This window comes from Misgurnus anguillicaudatus, chromosome 21 (assembly GCF_027580225.2).
Source record: "Misgurnus anguillicaudatus chromosome 21, ASM2758022v2, whole genome shotgun sequence".
In the NCBI taxonomy this organism is placed as follows: Eukaryota; Metazoa; Chordata; class Actinopteri; order Cypriniformes; family Cobitidae; genus Misgurnus; species Misgurnus anguillicaudatus.
The window spans coordinates 58,085,849-58,108,866 of NC_073357.2; the positions used below are offsets into that span (position 1 = coordinate 58,085,849).

At 36.0% G+C, this 23,018-nt stretch overlaps 3 protein-coding genes and 1 long non-coding RNA gene across 4 annotated transcripts in view; all 4 read left to right on the forward strand.

Moving 5' to 3' along the window:
• The window catches only part of LOC129452326 (uncharacterized), a 30,398-nt gene extending 15,381 nt beyond the window's left edge, over positions 1 to 15,017 (forward strand). The window contains exon 5 of the mRNA XM_073859717.1: positions 13,045 to 15,017. Coding sequence (XP_073715818.1) covers positions 13,045 to 14,408 — 1,364 coding nt within the window. The 3' untranslated portion in view covers positions 14,409 to 15,017. The remainder of the gene's footprint in view (positions 1 to 13,044) is intronic.
• The window catches only part of LOC129452315 (uncharacterized), a 62,930-nt gene extending 42,471 nt beyond the window's left edge, over positions 1 to 20,459 (forward strand). Inside the window, exons 2-3 of the long non-coding RNA XR_012360116.1 lie at positions 18,829 to 18,991; positions 19,538 to 20,459. This is a non-coding gene — a long non-coding RNA (uncharacterized lncRNA). The remainder of the gene's footprint in view (positions 1 to 18,828; positions 18,992 to 19,537) is intronic.
• The window catches only part of LOC141353071 (uncharacterized), a 121,954-nt gene that overhangs the window by 37,306 nt on the left and 61,630 nt on the right, over positions 1 to 23,018 (forward strand). The gene's annotated exons all lie outside the window — the stretch shown is intronic.
• LOC141353079 (uncharacterized) lies at positions 668 to 5,074 on the forward strand. The gene is made up of 2 exons (XM_073859511.1): positions 668 to 781; positions 2,727 to 5,074. The coding sequence occupies exon 2, from the start codon at positions 2,768 to 2,770 to the stop codon at positions 3,704 to 3,706; it is 939 nt and encodes a 312-aa protein (XP_073715612.1). The 5' UTR covers positions 668 to 781; positions 2,727 to 2,767; the 3' UTR covers positions 3,707 to 5,074.

The window sequence follows — 23,018 nt, forward strand, 5'->3', positions numbered from 1 at the left end:
TCCTTTGAATGATTGCAATGCTCTTTTCGTTGGGGCTCTATAAAGTCCAACTCAAAACGGAAACAAAATAACTGCAGAGAACATTTAATTTTTTTTATTTTTTATTTATAGATGCAGTTAGCCATATCCCTGCCGAAAAAAAAACAATAGAAACCATTACAGAAATTATAAGGGTTTCCATTACAAAACCATTACAAACCCTTAACCATTAAAACTTTAAAAACCATTACAGATTGCGTAATGGTCTCTATTGTTTTTTCAGCAGGGATTTGAGTTTTATTGCAGTGCATGCAATAAATGCAGCAAAATACAATACAAAACAAAACATTAACTATGGACAAGATACAACAAAAACAACGAGGAGAAATATGTGCTCGATTCGTGCTGTAGTGTTTAGCATTATAAATGTAGCAAAACCGATATTGTTTAGCCATGAAAAAGTGTTCTTACAAAACGCACATACAAAGCATAATGTAAACAATTGTACATATGAACAAGGCATATGATCATTCGGCGTTATTACCTTATATAAATAAAAAAAAGAGCTAGAAAACACACAAGAATTTGCAATCCAATCGCTGGTTCCAAAGCGGAGCGAACCTATGAATATGCATGTATGCCCCGCCCATTGGGACAGTTTTTCACGGGGACAGAATTTCACACAACACCGGGTATCAGCTCATTCACAGCTTCCCGATCTGGTGTGGACAGATCAGAAAAGCATACATCGCATGAATCCGCCATTAGATCGCCAACGAAGGAAGGTTTAAGTAAACAGACGGTAAGAAATGCTAGATTTAGCCGGCACCGGCTGGTTATGCTAGCGGGCTATATGCTAGCGGGCTATATGCTAACACTGGGTGTTAAATCAAATCCCTTAGTAATACAATTCAGTAATCGTCACGGTAAAGTATTCCTAAGATAAACTAATAAGTTATATTATATAGATAGTATTAAGATAGTGAAAAAATAGGATTTAGCTGATAATCTCAACGGAGCTCCAAACTTGCGACTCCTCGTCTCTCTCTCAGCTAGTGATGGTCGTTTTCGAAGCACTGCTTCATGAGGCTTCGAAACATTTACGAATCTTTTGTTTCGAATCAGTGGTTCGGAGCTTGTTTCAAACTGGCCCAAGTCACGTGATTTTAGCAAACGAGGCTTCATTACGTCATAACTGTTTCGAAACGTTTCGAAAATCCGACAATTCACCACTAGGGGGAGTTGATCACATGACCAGTGTCTAATATGTTTCGGTGAACTCGGGCCAGTTTTATTATAAAAGTTCATAAAACATTTATCCTTCTCAATAACACTGCCATTTTGTCTATTTATTGTTTATGGACAGATTTAATGACAAAAATGTGCATAATTAAAAGGGTAGTTAGTTTTAATCATTTGTTTGCCCTAAATAAAACTAAAAACACATAATACACTTTTAACTATGTCTAAATTAAGTTAAATAATTTTTTAAACATATTTTAATACAAATCTTGCTATTATTTTGTAAAAACAAAAGTGTAAAATGTTTGGCCATATCTGCTTTACACTATTTTGACCCGCGGGGGTCGCCAGCGTGTGTGGTGTTTCGAACTGCTTCGAAAAACTGAATCAATTTTCAAAGCAATTGGTTCAATTGATTCGAAGCTTCGAAAAGCTTCGTTTCTCCCATCACTACTCTCAGCAGCCGTTTCTCAATGTCAAGGATACTTCCTTGGCAGGACTAGTCCTTACAAGTCACTTCCTTCAGAGGCGAGGCGAGGCTCCTTTTAAGCATTCGGAGAACACGTTAAATGGAACAGGCTAGCAAGTGCACGTCATTACGTCATTACGTGATTGAAAGGTGTGCTTTCGGTGCTGCGCGCAGAGGATTGTGGGTGATTTCAGCGCGTGAAGAGCGCGAAGGATACAAATTTGCATCCTTTCCTGTATATGGGATATTTGTCGAACGGAGGACTCAGTCCTTGGCTGAAATTTCGAGGATCCTCGACATTGGAACAGTCCTTCGACGGACGTCGATGACGTAGCATCCTCGAAATTCTAGCTTCCGAGGATCCTTCCTTGACATTGGGAAACGGCTAGCGTCTCTCTCTCTCCTTCTTCTTCTTCTTCTTCTTCTCTTGATTTTATTGGCGGTTGGCAAACAACTTTCGGGTGCATTTACCGCCACCCACTGATCTGGAGTGTGGACTAAAGATCTATACTAACATTAACTGTTTTAGAGAAAAAAAAAAAACCAATAATAATAATATACATACTATAATTACACATCATTCTTTTTAATTCCTCAGACTCTATTAATTAATCTTGTTTTTCCTAAATATTTTAATAGGAGATCCCAACTCTTGTCCCCAGGAGACTTTACCAAAATATTACTAATGTCTTGTTCTCCATTTTGCCTTACAGCATTTTTTAACTCTTCTCTCTCTAAAACATACTTCTTGCAATAGAATAAAACATGATCCACTGTTTCTTTTTCTCCACAATATTCACACCTTCCGTTTATATGCTTTCCAATAACATATAGAGAACTGTTTAGACCAGTATGACCATTCCTTAATCTTGTAATAACTCTATCCTCTTTTTTATTTCGTACTCCAAATCTTGACTCTCTCTCTCCGATGACGTCGTACTGAATATGACCGAGTTTCTTTTTTTGCATTCTGATATTAAATTGGAATTTTCTTTCTCATTTGACAATTTTATACATGTTGCTACGTTTATTTCAGACTTGGTGGAAGTAAAAAAGGAAGATCAAGATCACAACGAAATGAAGGATGAAGATCAGGACCACAATTATATGACTGACAGCTTCTCAGAAACTGATGAGAAATCCCCTCAAGAAAGGGATGAAGCCAAAAATGTTTTTGCATGCCATCTTTGTGGTAAGACTTTCTCACTAAAAGGGCAACTAATGCTTCACATAAGGATTCACAATGGTGAAAGGCCTCACGCTTGCTCCCAATGTGAGAAGACTTTCATCCTAAAATGTCAACTTCGGTATCACATGATGATTCACACAGGTGAGAGGCCTTTTGCCTGCCCTCAGTGTGATAAAAGTTTCATTTTTAAAGCAAGACTTAATAGTCACATAAAGACGCACACTAATGAAAGGTCGTACGTCTGCCCTCAATGTGAAAAGACTTTCACATGTAACGGATATCTTAAGAAGCATATGATAAGGCACAATCAGTCAAATTCTTTCTCTTGCCCTCAATGTGAAAAGACTTTCACATGTAAAGCATATCTTAAGAAGCATATAATCACTCACACTCAGACAGAGCATTTCTCTTGCCCTCAATGTGAAAAGAGTTACACATGTAAAGGACATCTTAAGAAGCATATGATAAGGCACATTCAGACAAAGTCTTTCTCTTGCCCTCAATGTGAAGAGACTTGCACAAGTAAAGGACATCTTCAGAAGCATATGATAAGTCACATTCAGTCAGTGTCTTTATCGTGCCCTCAGTGTGGACAGAGTTTTTCACAGAAGAGAGACTTTAATACTCACGTGAGACGCCACACTAGAGACAAGCATTACACCTGCTCTCATTGTGAAAAGAGTTTCTCTTCTAAAACACATCTAGAGAATCACATACGAATTCACACTGGAGAGAAACCTTTTAAGTGCCATCAGTGTGATAAGAGCTTTAAACAACAAGAAGCTCTTAGCTGTGTAATAAGAAGTTTGTTTCATCATGGTTGCTAAAAAGGCACCTAAAGACTCATGTAGATGAGAGATGAGAGGTATTTGGTCATTAAGCACAATAACTAAGAATTGAAAGAATTGGCCATCTCTGCCCCTATCGCTCACTTTATTAACATGTCATTTAGCTTTGTCTTTGATACTGTCTGCCACAAGATATTACTTTCCCACTTAGCAGAGATTGGCGTATCAGGCCCTGCATCATCCTGGTTTTCTTCTTATCTCACGGGCAGGCAATTTCACATTTCATTACATAATTTCAAATCTCCTACTGTCTTACTTAAACAAGGTGTTCCTCAGGGCTCTGTACTTGGTCCACTATTATTCATCCTAGATATTCAGCCGCTGGTTAACATCATTCGTCAACATGGCTTTAGATATCACTGTTATGCAGATGATATTCAGTTATACTGCCTGTCAACCAGACTCTGAACATGTAAAATCTTTACTCTCTTCTTGTGTTAATGAGTTAAAACTGTGGCTACACTCAAACTTTCTTAGCCTGAATTTGGGTAAAACTGATATTCTGATAACTGGTCCTCCATCTCTAACAAAAAACAGCTCTGTGGACTTTAGTATTGACCTGGATGCTACTATGATTTTTGCCTCTGCTACTGTGAGAAATGTTGGTATCATACTCGACCCCTCACTGTTCTTTGACGCTTATATTCGAAGCCCCTCCAAAACGTGTTTTTTTTTCATTTGCCACATATTGCCAAGCTGATCACTTTGGTCTTCAAATGCTGAACTTCTATGTATTCCCCGCTACCGTCTATCCTCTATCGGTGACGGATCATTTTCTGTCATTGCTCCGACATGATGGAACTCTCTCCCTTTTTCACTTAGAGTCATTGCTTCCTTGTCTGAATTTAAATCACTGTTTAAGACCCACCTGACCTATTCAACCTACACTATCAGTATAAGAAGCACTTACGCTATTTGCAATGTGGAGTCTGTGGTTTATGTATTGTGATCTATGTAGAGTTCTATCACTTGAACGGATTATTTTGTGCTTCATATATGTATAGGCCTGTCTTCTTTTATTCTCTCATGCAGCTGCATGAGACTCTCGTCCTGGGCAAATGTCCGACCAATATGAATCTGTATTATGTCTATCTTTTTTGAAATTCTGTATCTTGTGAAGCGTCCTTGAGCTTGGGAAAGGCTATATAAATTAAACATTATTATTATTATTATGCTAAAGTTAGTTCAGTTGTTCCAGCTTTATACATTGGAGATTTTTTTTTTAAATGATCAATGTACTAACAATTATATAAGACAGGTCATTTTAAAAGCTTGTTATCCCTGTCAAGTTAAGAGAAATAAATTAGATCAATAAATTATACTGTGTTAACTTATGTAGAATAATTACATTTCCCTTTGTGTTGTATATATTTTTGTATAAAATAAAAAATCCAGCCACATCTCATTACAATCTTGTGTGCTTGTTGTATAAAAGCTTTTTTTTTTGGAGATTTTATAGTACATTTTTAAGTTAAACGGTTACAGTTGAAATATGACAGTACAGAATACCCGTCTCCAATTCTCAAAGCTTTCCTGAGAATCGGTGAGTGGGTATTTAATGTCCAACTAACCAACCGCAGCCATACTTTAGTTCTGACATCAACCTGGGTAAAAACCATTCAACATCAATTTTTCCTAGAGAATTTTGTGCATGGCCCCCGTAAGAGAATTTTGCATATTTTAAGAGTAAATGCTGCAATCTGGTGCATTTTAAGTGGAAAATTAAGTGACCCAATCTATAAAGAATACAATAGCTATGGTAGATTACTATTATTACAACTACTGATCATTTTTATAATCTAACTTGTCTGGCTATGCTAATATTTAAAGAGTAACTTTTTTTAGTTAATGATCTGTAAGAATGGGGCTTTATTAGTGCTGTTCATTGATTTTAGTAAGTTGTTTGACATTTGGATATAAAGTGTTTCAATACTATAATATATGGTGTAAAAACGTCTGAGTGCTGCCCTCTTCAGGTTGAACGCTGGCTACTGCAGTTGAATTTTCCTATTGGATGTTGGGTCCAAAAAATGACTCGTGACGTAAGCAGGTTCAAGATCACCACGCCCTTGTTACGATCTCACCACACACTTAGTTCGTCCCCTCTATCTCTGTTGGGATCTGCCCACTTTTCTTGCATTTTTCAAATATTGCCAGTGGGTGGAGTCAGGCTCTGACCAGTGGTTTAGCTTTAAAAAAAAACTAAAGTGCAAACGTTATATTTTAGAGGGGTAGCATTTATGTCATGACAACAACATTTTTGATGCTTGAAGCAAAATTGGAGCTACGTGGAAAGGGTGAAATGCTTTTGAAACTAAATAGGATATTAGAAGATATAGCGCCAACAGATCATCATTAAATGTCATGAATGTGTTATGCGTACAGCTGCATTGTGTAGACGCTCTGCTCATTTTAAACGACAGAAATGGTCAAATGTCCCTAATGCAGACTTTTATTTTAGCTGGAAATAATATGGAAGATGAACATAATAATGAATTTAAGAATTTAATACATTTGTTTAAGGTAAGTGGTTGCAATCAATTTATTTAAGCTACATTTAAACAAAAGTTTTATATTTTATTTACATTAAACATTACTAATCTTTTTTGTTTAAATGTACCTTAAAGCAACACTATGTAGTTTTTTTTACCTTTAAATAATGTCTCTAAAATTATTTCAGTGATAGAACAACTTTTAACTGGATAAACTGTACTGTTGCTGCAACCTGAGCAGGCTCCTAGCTGCTACAAGTACACTCTGAAAGTGGCGGTGGAGGGTAGGAGAAACAGCCCCGCCCCTCCCCCTGCCTGCAGAAGAGTGTCTGATACCAGGCACTGTTGCGCTTTTCAACCACAGGGGGGAGCTGTAAGTCATTTTTACATGGAAACTACATAGTGTTGCTTTAAATAAATGGATTGCAACTGCTTACCTTAAAATTTTTTATTAAATTCAATGAATCATTTTTTTTCAGTGTATCGTACACTAATAAAATCATGTTTGTAACTCCTTGTGGATAACTGCAATACTAAAACATTACTTCGAATTTACCTATTTCAAACTAGGGCTGGAACTAACGATTATTTTCATAACCTTTACTCCGTTAGATTTCCCCTTTATTATGTAAGGGATAATCCACGGCTAGCCATGTATTAAAGGATTTTAATGCACGACGTAGAGGCGAAGAACCACCCGACGCGTATCGATATTTTATGACCCTTTAAATGATTCATTAAAATAAATCAGGCAGTCATCTATCACATATGTGCTCCTTTATAGCTCACAGATCTGATAAAAGTATACCTCATAATGCACTCCCCGGTCAAATAAAAGTAGTATTTAATGTGTTAAATAAATACTTAAAATTCAAGTAATATGTTTTTTAATACATTTGTATTCCCAACGTACTGATTTAAAGATGCACTAAAATATGTTAAATAGTTTTTAATGTATTTAAAAATATATATACTAGAAGTATGTTGGTAATAAATATATGCTTAATTACACTTTTTAAAAGTATGCTAAACTCAAGCATACTTTTAATGTATTTCTAAAAAGTGTACTGGAGGTACACTAGTAATAAATATATGTTTAATTACACTTTTTTAAAATAATGCTAAACTCAAGCATACTTTTAATGTATTAGTTTACTGAGTGTACTTAAATAAAGTGTATTTTAGTGCACTTCTTTAGGTAATTTAGGTAACTTCTTTAGGTAAATTAGGTAATTTAGGTAATTTATTTAGGTAATTTGGATAAAATTAATGTAATATGATGATAATATAAATTTAAATATGATGATATGTCCGAATTAGATTTTCTTTTTTTGCATTGTGATATTAAATTGGAATTTGCTTTCTCATTTGACATTTTTAAAAAATGTTATTATGTTTATTTCAGACTTGGAAGTGAAAGAGGAAGATCAAGAACACAATGAAATAAAGGATGAACATCAGGACCACAAACTGATGAGAATTCCCCTCATGAAAGTACTAAAGCCAAAAATGTTTTAGCATGCCATCTTTGTGCTAAAACTTTCTCAAGAAAAGGGTACCTAAGGTATTACCTAAAGATTCACACTGGTGACAGGCCTCACGCATGCTCCCATTGTGGGAAGACTTTCATCCAAAACTGCCAGTTTCACATGAGGAGTCACACAGGTGAGAAGCCTTTTACCTGCCCTCATTGTAATAAACGCTTTATTAGTCAGGGAAGACTTAATACTCACATAAAGATTCACAGTAGAACAAAGCTTAAGGGATATATTATAGTTTAAAGCATGATTTAAAGACCTGTCTTCTTGGGAGAAAGCGCAGAGAAGTTCGGAGAAGAACGACAAAGAGACTTCGTCATATATTTAAGATATTAGGGGACTTTCCCAGTAGACGTAAGGATCAAAGGCGTGCCATGAGGCCCTAAATGTGATTCCTGGAATTCGGACCCGAGACCGTGCCTATAAATTGATGCTGGTTCAGAACTTAGGCAGATCTGGAAGGGCAACATCCAGCATCTCCGTTGTCTGACAGCCTGATATCTTGTGTGCTCTAGACTTAATACTTTTTAGACTTTGTATTTTTGTTTTATTACTTTTAGCTAATTTGGTATTTTCGTTTCTTTTCTTTTTCTTTTAATTCGGCAAAACTTGTAATCGCAACTAGCTAAATTGTATTAATAAATTTTATAAAAGACAAGAAGAAGTGTGCTTGTGTGAACTTAGCTCAAATAATTAACCACGGGGAAGTCTTCTGACAATTATGTGAGTATAATCTAATCTGTCGAATTCTACCTTATTATAATGTGGGATTGGTATACTTAGGGAAGTAATTGTTAGATTTGACTGTCCTTGCCTACCCTAAATAGAAAGAATAGGCAAAAGGTACAGATTTTCGTACCGTAAAACAGTTCATACAGGTGAGAAGCCTTTCTCGTTTCAGCAGTGGTGCTGAAAAGGCACCTAAAGACTCATGTAGATGAGAGATGAGCGGTATTTGGTCGTCAAGCACAATAACTATATCACAAGACTCGTAAACGCATAGACTGGAGTGAGGTGAGACTGAGCCCATTGTCTTTTCCTAGGGTCATAAAAAGCATTAAAGGGGTGGTAAACTGGTATGTTTTGATGGTTTGATTGTGTTTTTGTGCACTGTAACATGTGGTCATGCTTTGTTTTGAAACAAAATGCATACTTTTTCATATATTTTACCTTTATCCTTCACTGCTGTTTCCATCAGTGTAAAGACAGGCTGTCAGTTTTTATGGTCTGTCATTAAAAGTTACAGGGCAGGGGAAATAAAAACGACCATCTAACAAAAAAAGACACACTGTTTATTGGGTGATAATGGTTTCGTAGTAACGTGTTTGCTATTGTATAAAATTAGGAAATGTATGAGTGGCAAAGTTCGGCATCTTAGAGGCTGTTTACAACTGGCAGCCACAAAAGACCGCCTGCTCTCCGCCTATTGATCTGATGTAATGTACTGAGCACAATGTTTTTCCATTGAAAATGACTTCTAGCACGAACCCACAGTTCGATACAGGTGAAGCGCAGGCATGATTTAAAACTGAGCCACAGAATGATACATGTTAAGCAGGCATGATTAAAACTGACCCACAGAATGACACAGGTGAAGCAGGCGTGATTTAACACTGACCCACAGAATAACACAGTTGCACTTAAAAAACTGTAAATATTTCTTATGGCAAATTTATGCACTTTATGTGCCACAAAAGATATTCATAATGAGTACATATTTAAAATCATATTTAAAAACTATGATTTTTTTGCAGGCTGTTTAAGATGTTTAGTGCAGACAAAACATTTGACACATTGGACTTGATTAAATAGGTTTTCGAAATGTATTAATTAGGGATGCACCGAATCCAGGATTCGGTTTCGGATTCGGCCGAATACTGGGCTTTTTGGCGGGGTTCGGGTTCGGCCGAATCCTAGATTTTTTTTCCACCGAACCGAACCCTAGGCTTACGCTACGCTGGTCGACGTCACGCAGCCGTTGATTACACACATCGGGTGCTGACGTGGAGATGAGCTTTTTCTTTCGGTCAGCTGGACACACCCAAAACTTTTAAACACCGCTGAAAACGCCTTGAGGACCCCAAATGCCAGCTGTTTTTCAGCCGAGCACTTGGTAGGTGTGATGCTTCAGCTGTGAGCCGGTTGGTTGCTGTGGTAATGTCCCGCCCCTCCTCCACTGTAATTGGACGGCCGTGTGAAGACTGACATTGACGAGCGGAGCTTCTCACTCAAAGTTAAATATAGTTTTCAGCGCGGAGCTGCTTGCTTATTGGAAAAACGAGCGTGTCGCAACGCATCGCTTTCATTATGCATAGGCTTATGGTAATTGTCAAAATAGTTTTTCCAACTTGTCATCCTGGCATAATGTACAGTTAAAATTAAATAAAATGAAAAATACACTGCTGTGGACGTTTTTTACTTCATCAATGTGTTTTACTGTGTTGGAATAAGGATGCGAGTGGGATTCGGTATTCGGTTTCGGATTCGGCCGAATCTTAAACGGTGGATTCGGCCGAACCTAAAAAATCTGGATTCGGTGCATCCCTAGTATTAATTAATACATTTTATCTGTTTGGTAAACCCTGGTAGTATAAGATATTTTAAACCAATAGTTTATTCTCATTGTTAAAGTGTTTATAGATAAAGTTTCATTAATGGTTTCAGGGTAAGGATCAGTTGAAAAGAGGCCTGAGGTAAAAGCACTGATTATAAGTCTGAAGCCCTACTTGTGTGGTGAGGTGCACCGTGCACATAGTGTGAATTTTCCAACAATACTTTGCAGGACACTGATACTTTTCTTAGGGACCAGGTAAAAAGGTGCTAGTGTGAATCTTTAAAATAATTGAAAACACTTAACTGCATCACAAACATAAAAAATAAAACAATTAAATGACTATACTTGTGTTTGTTGTATGTTTAAATGAAATGACAGACAATCTGAATTTCTTTGTAAATGTAGGTCAATACACTGCAATTATATGGATTTAGATGTAATTGTTAGAATTGTACTGTTGTACTTAAATATACTTAAATTGGGGTATTTACAGTTTTTTTTATAAGTCCAAACATTTAAGAGGCCTAACATACCATATAATTAAACACATGTCTATATTGTATTAATTATTATTGTAACAAATTGTGTTAAATTTGGTACATAAGTTCATTTTTACACTGATAGTGGTTAATGAAGTCAAATAAAATGTCAGAGAGTCAGCAGTAATATTAATGGCATTTACAGTTCAGTGTTCAACTAAGGCTTAGCCTGACCAATAGCCTGCCCCGTCCCAGGTTAGTTTAAGCATAAGTTGCCATAGTGACTGAGTTCAAACTTTTTTAATTTATTTTTAGGTTTGCTTAATGGAATCGAATCGACTTTTTATTACGTAATCTTGTTTTATGGAACAGCCCTCTGGTCATAATTATTAGTAATATGAGCAAATAAAAAAATTATAACATAACCTTTCATTAAAGTCATGCAATTGCAAGTCAACCCTAAAAAGTGTGCATCTCTTAAAGAGTGAGCACAGTGAGCAGATAAACTTTTTGAATTTGTGATGGTTATTACTGCTCTTTCATTAAAACATTTAATAATTTTACAGCAGATTTAAAGTGCATGATTACTGCAAGTACATACAATTACTCATCATTTTGAGAAAACTTTGATGTGACTCGAAGCATTTTCACTTGACATTAAATAGCAGAGAATGAAGCAATTGACCTTTAAAATTGACTTTTATTATTATTTTTAAGGGACTTTTATTATGCTTCCCGAACGATGACGTCATATGGGGTGCGCTGCCGCTCGTTTGTCGCATGAGGAAAGATAAAGGTGTCTGTTTGAGGTAAATAAAACCATATAAAATATGATTTAATTTTTTAACAAATGTACGCTAACATCATAAATGTCCATACAACAACTTTAGATAATATTAGAATATTGTAATAATTTAATGTAAAGTACTACAGTCGATCTCTTTTACAACGGCAATGAGTTACATTTGGTCTCCGAAACATAAGCACACGATGAAGAACAAATGTTTACTTTCTTTTTTAAACCATTAGGGTATATATGTTTTTATAAACGTGTTTATTTTTGAGTAACCGTTTTTATTTTTAAGGAATATACATAGTTTTATAAATCAACATCCACACAGTTCATAGATGCAGTTGCAGATCAAAATGTAACATCTTAATTCTTTGAAAATGTCAAATTAACATTATATTAAGAGCTTTATTTTAACATCAATTAGGTGTAGCCTAGTGTTGTCCATAGACATTAAATAAATAACTAGACCGCGTTTTTCCTCTGCTGCGATACGTCATTGCGCCGCCATATTGGCAGTGGCAAAGTAGCCTGCAAACAAATGCGATTGAATGGTGGAAATGCGACTTTTAAAAACAATAACTTTTGCATTTCTTTTTTAAAAAATTTTGTTTGTTTGTGTGGAGTATATACATGTTTAGTCTACAGTTGTTTACAATCTCGATTGTTTAGAATTAGATTGACTTAGAAAATTATAATTTTATTAGGAATCATGATCACTTAGTACGCTTGTCTCAGAGCAACTCCTAAAATGAAATGTGTTTATGTATTTCTATATTAAACACTGCCACAATGAACAACACAAGTGCTGAGAGTTTGTGTTGTAGATCACAGAGTAAACAGTGTCATGTTATTACATTGAAGATTCTGTCATTGTTAACTCTTTATGTTTATTTAATTATAGTTCATCTATAAATACTGTGAAGAAGTCAAACAAGCAGCTGCTGTCACAACACATTCAACTACTCTACTATTCTGATCCACTGTTGTAATGATGGAGTGTGTTAAAGAGGAGACTGATCCTGAATCATTCACAATAACACCTCAACATACTCAACAACAAAGAGGTTTGTGTATAATCTTCATTTATCATTAATAACTGCTAAAGTGCTCTGGTTATAAAATCATTAGAGCTGTATAATATTATAGTGAGATTTGAGGTAAAGGGTTGTGAAACCCCTTTTAGCTCCAGTATACCAGTAAAATATTGTATAGTATTTCATGATCCTAACTAATTCATTGAAAAAAGCAGGCAGTCAATTATTTCTTATGTCATCCTTTATATATCAGGTTAAGAGTTACACATACTGATAAAAAGTATACATCATAATGCAATGCAAGTTCCTTTGGATTAAAGCTTCTGCCAAAAGCATAAATGTAAACAAATGTTAATGTGATAGTATTGAATGTGACAGAAATAGACTTTCCTTTTTTTGCATTCTAATATTAAATTCGCTTTCTCAGACTTGGCAGTGAAAGAGGAAGTGAAAGAGGAAGGTGAAGAATGCAAAGAACTGAAGGATGACGATCAGGACCACAATTATCCGAGCTGCTCAGAAACTGATCAGAAATCCCCTCAAGAAAGAGTTAAAGCGAACTATGTTTTTGAATGCCATTTTTGTGGTAAGAATTTCTCAAACAGAGGGCACCTAACAAGTCACCTAAAAACTCACACTGAGGCGCCTCACGCATGCTCCCACTGTGAGAAGACTTTCATCCATAAAAGTAAACTTGTGGATCACATGAAGAGTCACACAGGTGAGAAGCCTTTTCCCTGCCCTCAGTGTGATAAACGTTTCAGTATTATAGGAAGACTTAATGCTCACATAAAGACTCATAGTACTGAAAAGACGTACGTCTGCCCTCAATGTGGAAAGGGTTTCTTCTTTAAAGCAAGTCTAAAGAACCACATACGCATTCACACTGGCGAGAAACCTTTTAAATGCCCTCAGTGTGATAAGAGTTTTAAACAAAGGGGACCTCTTAAGCATCACATACGAATTCATACAGATGAGAAGCCATTCTCATGCGATGTGTGTGGTGAAAGTTTTAAAACAAATGAATATCTTAAATATCACATGCAAGCTCATACAGGTGAGAAGCCATTCTCATGCGACGTTTGTGGTAAAAGCTTTAAAAAAGAAAAATATCTTAAGAATCATATACGAATTCATACAGGTGAGAGCCCTGTCTCATGCGATGTGTGTGGTAAAAGCTTTAAAAAAAATGAATATATTAGGCATCACAGGAGAGTTCATACAGATGAGAAGCCATTCTCATGCGACGTGTGTGGTAAAAGTTTTAAAACAAATGAGTATCTTAAGAGTCACATGCGAGTTCATACAGATGAGAAGCCTTTCTCATGCGACGTGTGTGGTAAAAGTTTTAAAGTAAAAGAATATCTTAAGCATCACATGCGAGTTCATACAGAAGAAAAGCCTTTCTCATGCGACGTGTGTGGTAAAAGTTTTAAAATTAAAGAATATCTTAAGGATCACATGCGAGTTCATAGCGCTGAGAAGCCTTTCTCATGCGAAGTGTGTGGTAAAAGTTTTAAAATGAAAGAATATGTTAGGGATCACATGCGAATTCATACAGCTGAGAAGCCTTTCTCATGCGACGTGTGTGGTAAAAGTTTTAAAATGAAAGACTATCTTGGGGAACACATGCGAGTTCATACAGCTGAGACCCCTTTCTCATGCGACGTGTGTGGTAAAAGATATAAGCAAAAAGTATCTCTTATGAATCACATGCGAATTCATACTAGGAATGTGCAGGTTTGTCGGATTTTCATTTTGAGTACTCCTCGAGTCTTAAAGGTGCTCTAAGTGAATTCGCTTAGAGCGCCTTTAAAAGTTGTTGATTAATCTGAAGGCAAGCATAAGGGGCGATGCGTACGCATCATGATGAAAATGTAAATATATATTTTAAAATACTTAAACTGATATATCTTTTTTTACGTTTCACACTGGTCATACTTAACCAGGTGTTATGAGATAACCCTTGGGTTCTCATTATCTCAGGTTTCACACTGTGCATTCCTAAATCCTGGGTTAACGTTTTATTTGCATATTTGCAGTGGCAACAGTCAAGAATGAATTAAAAGCGATGTAAAACTGACTAAATTAAAATAGCCGCTGCTTGTCTCGTGCTTCCGCATCGGTGACAAACAGCTCACTTTTTGTGAGCAAGGGCTACCACATTTTTTTATTTTATTGATTTATTAACTTGTTGATTTATTTTATAGGTTGATATGTTTTTATCATTTTTTAAAAATGCTAACATACTTAAAAGAATCCAAGCAAATATAGAAAATGTATAGAAAATGTGCGGGCAATCTGTTGGAGACCACTGATCTAGAACATGTTATTTAAATGAGTGATTTTTTTGTATAGTTGCTTTAATTTACTTTTAAATAAATAATGCAACATGTATAATCTTGTTGTGTTCCTTTCCTTTTGAATTGATACCTAATCATTGGTGAACTTCATGAATGGTATTTTTTTCATGTCGGGAAGATAAGGGCTTGTCTGCCCATATCTGTCATTATGTCAGATACAGTCCTGGTCGGAATTATGGGCACCATTAATAATACACCCAATGCAGTTTGGTTTTCGAAAAAATTATTATACAGAAACGGCCAATTGTTATTTGTCCGGACCGATTTTATTTAGCCCTTTTATTAAAGGAGCGGTGAATCAAAAACTCAATTTTAACTTGATAATTTGTTATATAAGAGGTCATCATACTTAAATGAACATCCTGCAAGTTTCAGAACTGAAAACGTCCGTGCTACTGAAATATAACCGTTTTTGGCACCAAGCCAGCTAAACACTCCAGTCTAAAATCGGAAATCTATGACGTCAAAGTAGAATTGAAACACCTCCCCATAACCAAAAGGACACGTCTACTTTTGTAGCCCCGCCCACAGCTTCGCGTGACACACGTGTGTCTCAGTAAGTAAACATGTCTTTAAAGATTGACAAATTTAACCAAAATGACTTTTTAAATACATTTTTTCTGAGAGACTTTTATTTTGACGCGGTGATCTGTAATGATACCATGGAAACGCATTTTCGGTTGTGGAAGAACCGCGTGGGAACAACACAGAAGCTAAATACTTTAATTCGGAGGCTTGAAACATAACATTAGGATCAATGCATGGATAAAGTTTGCTTTTGAAGAAGTTCCAGCTCGTGTTGGGAGTGTTTGTTAACGTTGTGTACACGGATTCATTTGTAAAGAAGTCGATGCTGGATTTGCAGAGAGACTGTGATTAAAAGCACCACTTATATTGAATCTGACAACAATGACACAGCAGTATAATACACAGTAAGACATTTTACTTTATTTAAGTTACTGCGTTTCACTATTGCTTAAGAGATCGCTTGATATGTCCTGTTGTAACATCCGTGTCTAAACACGTTTGTTTGACTGTTTTAATTTACTAAAAACATTAAACGATTAATAAAGGTACAACACTTAACAATATGACTGTAATTTAAAGGTAGAAATATACAAAGTTAGTTATAAGGAAGGATTTATCAGCCGCAGTTTAGATTCTGATACCCGTTTACTGTGTTGTATACGGTAATTTAGGCGAGTTCCGTTTGAAAGGTCAACACTCAACAAAGCTTATTTTTTATCATTTAACTGTATGTAACATTACGTGAATGTAAAAGCAACCTCACAAGCACAATAGAAATATACAAAGTTATTGATAAGGATTTATTAGCGTGGGAACGCAATAGTGTGGTCTAAAAAATATTCACCAAAGTGTCCCCTTACGGGCTCCGTATTATCCTGACATGATAATCCAAATGTCATAATGTTATTTCCTGTCTATAATATTTAGTGTATTTTAATGTGGACTGCTGATGCATATGAGTTGGGGGTCTTCGCTGTTAGGTGTATCTAATTGCCGATATACGTAATAAATAAAGTTGGACGGTTGATGTTCGTTAAATTAGGGACCATCTCGAAAGTAATAATGTATGCGTTTCTATCTTCAATTGTATTTAAAGTGAACTTATTTCATTGCTTAAAAAGTGTTAACTTGTGTATTTGGTATAATAAAATTTGTTAATGTGGTTAATGCTAAAAAAACAAATTATTTTCCACATACCACACATTTTTGTAGCTCTAGATTTCACTCTATTCCTCAAACGCACAGATTTGAAAAGCACTCCCAGCAAACATTTGGACGTCCGATTACCGTTGAAAATACATCCCTCCGTCACGTCCCGTCATGGTTGAAAAATAGTTCCAAAATGAAAATCCAACCGACGTCTTTGATGAATCACACGTCTTTTCTGCACGGTCTGTGCACGTCTATAATGTCCTCTTCTGGACTTTAATGCATAAAACCCGTACAAAAGTTTGAATAAACGCAACCTCAGACAAATATAGACATGTATACAAGCGTATATAAATGCATTTTAGGACACGTTGTGCATTTGTGCCGCCCAGCCGCGACTAATTTTGGACGTGGAGACGACGTTGATTTTGGACCAATGACAACATTTGTGCCGTCCTGTGGCAACCCCTTTTGGCCGGGGAGACGACGTTGCCGTCCGACCTATGTTTGCTGGGCTGTGTCATCAGATTGGCCAGCTAATCTGTACGTAGTCATTGGCCTGAATAGCGCTGACGTCAGCTCGAAATGTGACGCTTCTTACCATATTTGAAAGATTCGCTTACAATGTAACGCTAACAGGAGTTAACTTACAGGCTGTGAGTCTGAAGTGGTAGGAATTATGATAATGTCGGTCTTGTCTACGTCACGATTTCCAAGAAGTAAACTGGTGCTTACAGTCTGTTTGTTTGTTGTAGCCCAGGAAAAGAGATTTACATTGGAGACAATAACTCGCATCATCGTTTACTTTGGGGTTTGTACCTTTTGCATATCGTTAACATGTAATACACACAAAGGTAATTTTAAAACGTGAATCGGACCATAGGGGCTTTTTAACAGTTTATTTCAATAAAAAATCTTAAAAGTGTGCATAGCTGACAACCACAAGAACACAGTTGGTTTTGTGACTGTTGACTTTAAGTCATTTTATTTTCATGATGTTTAAAGTAGAAATGTGTGTATTGTGGTGTAACTTTAAAAATGGTCCCTAAATTCACCACTATCATATTGTCGATTACTGACAAATCTATTTCAGCTTGAGCGAATCCCTGATCCAACTAAAATCTCATTTGTTCATCCATGCTAATTTAGCAAAATATGCTTTTGCTGTCTACAAACAAAACAACACGCTCTATTGAGTACACGTAAGGTTTGGTCACATCACGAAAAAACAACTTTTGTTATCTCGAGATCATGAGACAATTAAATAGAGATCACGAGAAAACAAGCAAGCAAAAATAAAAAAGTGCACAACCTCTCTCGGCCTCCGTACGTTCCCTTGTACAATGGCAATGAGTTAACTTGCGTTTGGTCTCTGAAACATGAACACACAAGGAAGAACAAATATGTACCTTTTTTTAACTATTCAGATATATGTGTTTTTATAAACCTTTTTATTTTTAAGTAACTGTTTTAGATTTTTAAGGAATATACATAGTTTTATAAATCCACATCCACACAGTTCATAGTGAGTTGCAGATCAAATTTAAATCTTAATTCTTTAAAAGTCTTACTATAAACTTCAGCTGTATGTAAATTTAACACTTTATTTAGAATTAATTTTAACATGAATTAAGTGTAACCAAGTGGTGTCCATAAACACATGAAAGAAATAACTAGACCGCTTTGTTTCTCTGCTGCAATAAGTCAGTGCGCTGTCATATTGGCAGTGGCAAAAGCAGCCTGAAAACAAATGCGAGTGAATGGGGGAGCTGCAACTTTTTAGATATAAAAAACAGTAACTTTTACGCTTCTCAACCGTTTTCAATGTTTTTTTAGTTTTAGTTTTCTTGTGCTTTCTGCAAATCCAAATTTGTCACATATGATACAGAAGTAAAATATCTTGATACTGCATCAATACTGTGGCAAACAGTAACGTTCCCTTCAATATAATGCAGCCCTAACTTGTTCTCAGAGCATCTCCTAAAATGAAATGCATTCATCTATTTTATATTACACACCACCACAAGACCTTTGAAATATAAAGTGTTAAAAAGCCATGATAAACCACACAAGTGCTGAGAGTTTGTGTTGTAGATCACATAGTAAACATTGTCATGTTATAACATTGAAGATTCTGTCATTGTTAACCCTTTATGTTTATTTGATCATAGTTCATCTATAAATACTGTGAAGAAGTCAAACAAGCAGCTGCTGTCACAACACATTCAACTATTCTACTATTCTGATCCACTGTTGTAATGATGGAGTGTGTTAAAGAGGAGACTGATCCTGAATCATTCACAATAACACCTCAACATATTCAACAACAAAGAAGTTTGTGTCTAATCTTCATTTATTATTAATAACTGCTAAAATTATGTCGATAGCACTGTCGATTAATGGGTATGTAAATCACTAATTTTTTTTAAAAATGTCTCAAAAATGGTCTTAAAGACCAATTTTTACGTTTTTGGTATTTTTTTACGCAATTTGGCGATGATTTAACGTTGGGGAGAAGTGGATGAAAGGTAGCCTTTATCTATCTATCTATCTTTCTATCTTTCTATCTTTCTATATATTATATATTTATATCTATGTATTTATCTATATCTGAATACTGTAGTCTACTCGTCTCTATAGTCACTCTCAATGCTCTCAAGGCAGGCTTTGGTAAATTCTCTCCCCAACGTGACGTAATGCAATGCATTGTGTGGGAAAGGAGAATCGTTGCAAACCGCTGTACTTTTTCGTATTATATTCTGTTTTGTGATACCCAACAACATAAAATACAATGGATAACAGTTAAATGTTTATTAACAACAAGCAAATTGCACAAATTCGTTGAAAAAATTAACACTGCAACACAATTTGCTTTCTCAGACTTGGTCGAAGTAAAAGAGGAAAGTCAAGAATGCAATGAACTGAAGGATGAACATCAGGACCACAATTATATGACTGCCAGCTGCTCAGAAACTGATGAGAATTCCCCTCAAGAAAGCGTTAAAGCCAAAAATGTTTTTGAATGCCAACTTTGTGGTAAGATTTTCTCAAACACAGGGCACCTAACGCAACACCTAAAGATTCACAATGAAAGGTTGCACGCATGCTCCCACTGTGAGAAGACTTTCATCCATAAATGTAAACTGGTGTATCACATGAGGAGTCACACAGGTGAGAGGCCTTTCTCATGTGATGTGTTTGGTAAAAGTTATAAAAATAATAAAAACCTTAAAGGCGGAGTCCATGATGTTTGAAAGCCAATGTTGATATTTGAAATCACCTAAACAAACACGCCCCTACCCCAATAGAATCTGGACCTTCTGTTGATAGACCCGCCCCACACATACGCAACCCGGCATTTGAGTTGATTTGATTGGCTATAAGTGTGTTTTGGTAGTCGGCCCGGCTCCTTTTCCAACGCGTTTTTCAAACATCGTGGACTCCGCCTTTAAGTTTCACATGCAAGTTCATACTAGGGATGTGCAGTTTTGTCAAATTTTCAGTTCGAGTACTTCAAAGGTCTTAAGAACAAGTTCTTGATTAATCAGAGGCGGGGCAAGCATGAGGGGTGGTGCTTACGCATCATGGTGAAAATGCTAATTAATGTTTTATAAATACTCTGTATATTAAGAGATAACTCTGGGTATTCATGATCTGTCGTTTCATGCTGTGCATTCCTAAACCCTGTGCCTGGCACTACATGCGGGTTAACCCTGCTTCTACAAACCCAAATCAGAAAAAGTTGGGACACTGTAGAAATTGTGAGTAAAAAAGTAATGGAATACTTTGCAAACCTCATAAACTTATATTTTATTCACAGTAGAATATAGATAACATATCAAATGTTGAAAGTGAGATATTTTGAAATGTCATGCCAAATATTGGCTCATTTTGGATTTCATGAGAGCTGCACATTCCAAAAAAAGTTGGGACAGGTAGCAACAAGAGGCCAAAAAAATGTCAATAAACACACAAGGAACAGCTGAAGGACCAATTTGCAACTTATTAGGTCAATTGGCAACATAATTGGGTATAAAAAAACCTGTCAGAGTGGCAGTGTTTGTCAGAAGTCAAGATGGGCAGAGAATAACCAAGTCCCCCAATGCTGCAGCGAAAAATACTTTTCTGAGTTTCTCAGAGAAAAATTGCAAAGAGTTTGAAGTTTTCATCATCTACAGTGCATAATTTCATCCAAAGATTTAGAGAATCTGGTACAATCTCTGTGCGTAAGGGTCAAGACCGGAAAACCATACTGGATGCCCGTGATCTTCGGGCTCTTAGACGGCACTGCATCACATACAGGAATGCTACTGTAATGGAAATCATAACATGGGCTCTGGAATACTTCCAGAAAACATTGTCAGTGAACACAATCCACCGTGTCATTCGCCGTTGCCAGCTAAAACTCTACAGGTCAAACAAGAAGCCATATCTAAATATGATCCAGAAGCACAGGTATTTTCCTTGGGCAAGGCTCATTTAAAATGGACTGTGGCAAAGTGAAAAACTGTTCTGTGGTCCAACGAATCAAAATTTGAAGTTCTTTTTGGAAAACTGGGAGGCCATTTGATCCGGACTAAAGAGGACAATGACAACCCAAGTTGTTATTAGCGTTCAGTTAAGAAACCTGCATGGTATGGGGTTGCATGAGCGCATGTGGCATGGGCAGCTTACACATCTGGAAAGGCACCATCAATGCTGAAAGTTTTATCCAAGTTCTAGATACATATGATCCCATTCAGACGTCGTCTCTTTCAGGGAAGACCTTGCATTTTCCAACATGACAATGCCAGACCACATACTGCATCAATTACAACGTCAAGATTGTGTAGAAGAAGGATCCGGGTAATGAAATGGCCAGCCTGCAGTCCAGATCTTTCACCCATAGAAAACATTTGGTGCATCATAAAGAGGAAGATGTGACAAAGAAGACCTAAGACAGTTGAGCAACTAGAAGCTTGTTTTAGACAAGAATGGGACAACATTCCTATTCCTAAACATTGGTCCTCCTCCAGCAGTTCCTTATATGTACATTTGACTTTTCTGGCCTCTTGTTGCTGCCTGTCCCGGCTTTTTTTGGAATGTGTAGCTCTCATTAAATCCAAAATGAGCCAATATTTGGCATGATATTTCAGGGTGTATCACTTTCAGCGTTTGATGTGTTGTCTATGTTCTATTGTGAATGGAATATATGTTTGTGAGATTTGTGAATTATTCCATTACTTTTTTACTCACAAGTAAAAGCGCAGTGTGAAAAGCACTAAAGAGTATTCAGGTCCAAGCCCATGATGTGAAATGTAGATAAGCTGGAGATTGGAGAAGATTTCATTAAAACCAGTAAAAGGAAACCACTTGTGTCTGCCTGTGCTTGAGAGGGAATTATACTCACGTCTGAATTACTCCTCAACCAATTAACTTCAGTGTATATTATCTACAGTAGCATCATCTTGAGCATGTTATTTTAATGGAGTGATTTTTTTGTATAGATTTTTAATTGTACTTTTAAATAAATCATGCAACATTTATAATCTTGTTGTGTTTCCTAATTTTAATTTGATACCTAATCATTGGTGAACTTCATGAATGGTGTTTTTAATGTTGGGAAGATAAGAGCTTATCTGCCCATGTCTGTCATTATATATCAGACACCCAGGTCAGAATTATCGGCACTCTTAGTAATATGAGCAAATAAGGCTGTGGTTGTAAATCTGCACTGTTTATCTTTTAAATCTTTTATTTTAAAAAAATCATATTATAACCTTTCATTAAATTAATGCAATTGTAAATCAACCCTAAAAAGTGTGCATCTCTCAAAGAGTGAGCAAAGATCAACTTCTTGGATTTGTGATGGTTATTAAAGCTCTTTAAATAAAACATTTTATAATTTCACGGCAGATTTAAAGTACATGATTACTGCAGTACTTACGATCTTGTACTTTAAAAGGGACTTTTATTATGTTTCTCGGAGCATGTCGTGTGGTGACGTCATAAGGAGCCCGCTGCCGCTCGTCTGTCGGAGGGAAGATCGGAAGGTGTTTGAGGTAAAGACGATAAAAAGTATGATTTAATTTTTTTAACAAATGTACTCCAACAACTTAAATGTTACTGAAGCAACTTTAGATAATATTAAAATATTGTAATACTTTATTGTGAAGTTAGTACTGAGAGTCTATCTTTTCTCTTGTACAACGACAATGCGAAGTCTCTCCTGAACGCACGATGAAGAACACATAGTGTGTGTGTGTGTGTGTTTATAAACCTTTTTATAAAGGTTTTTGATTTTTTTTTAAAGAAAATTACATAGTTTTGTACATATTAATCCAAATCTACACAGTTCATAGTGATTTGCAGATCAAAATTT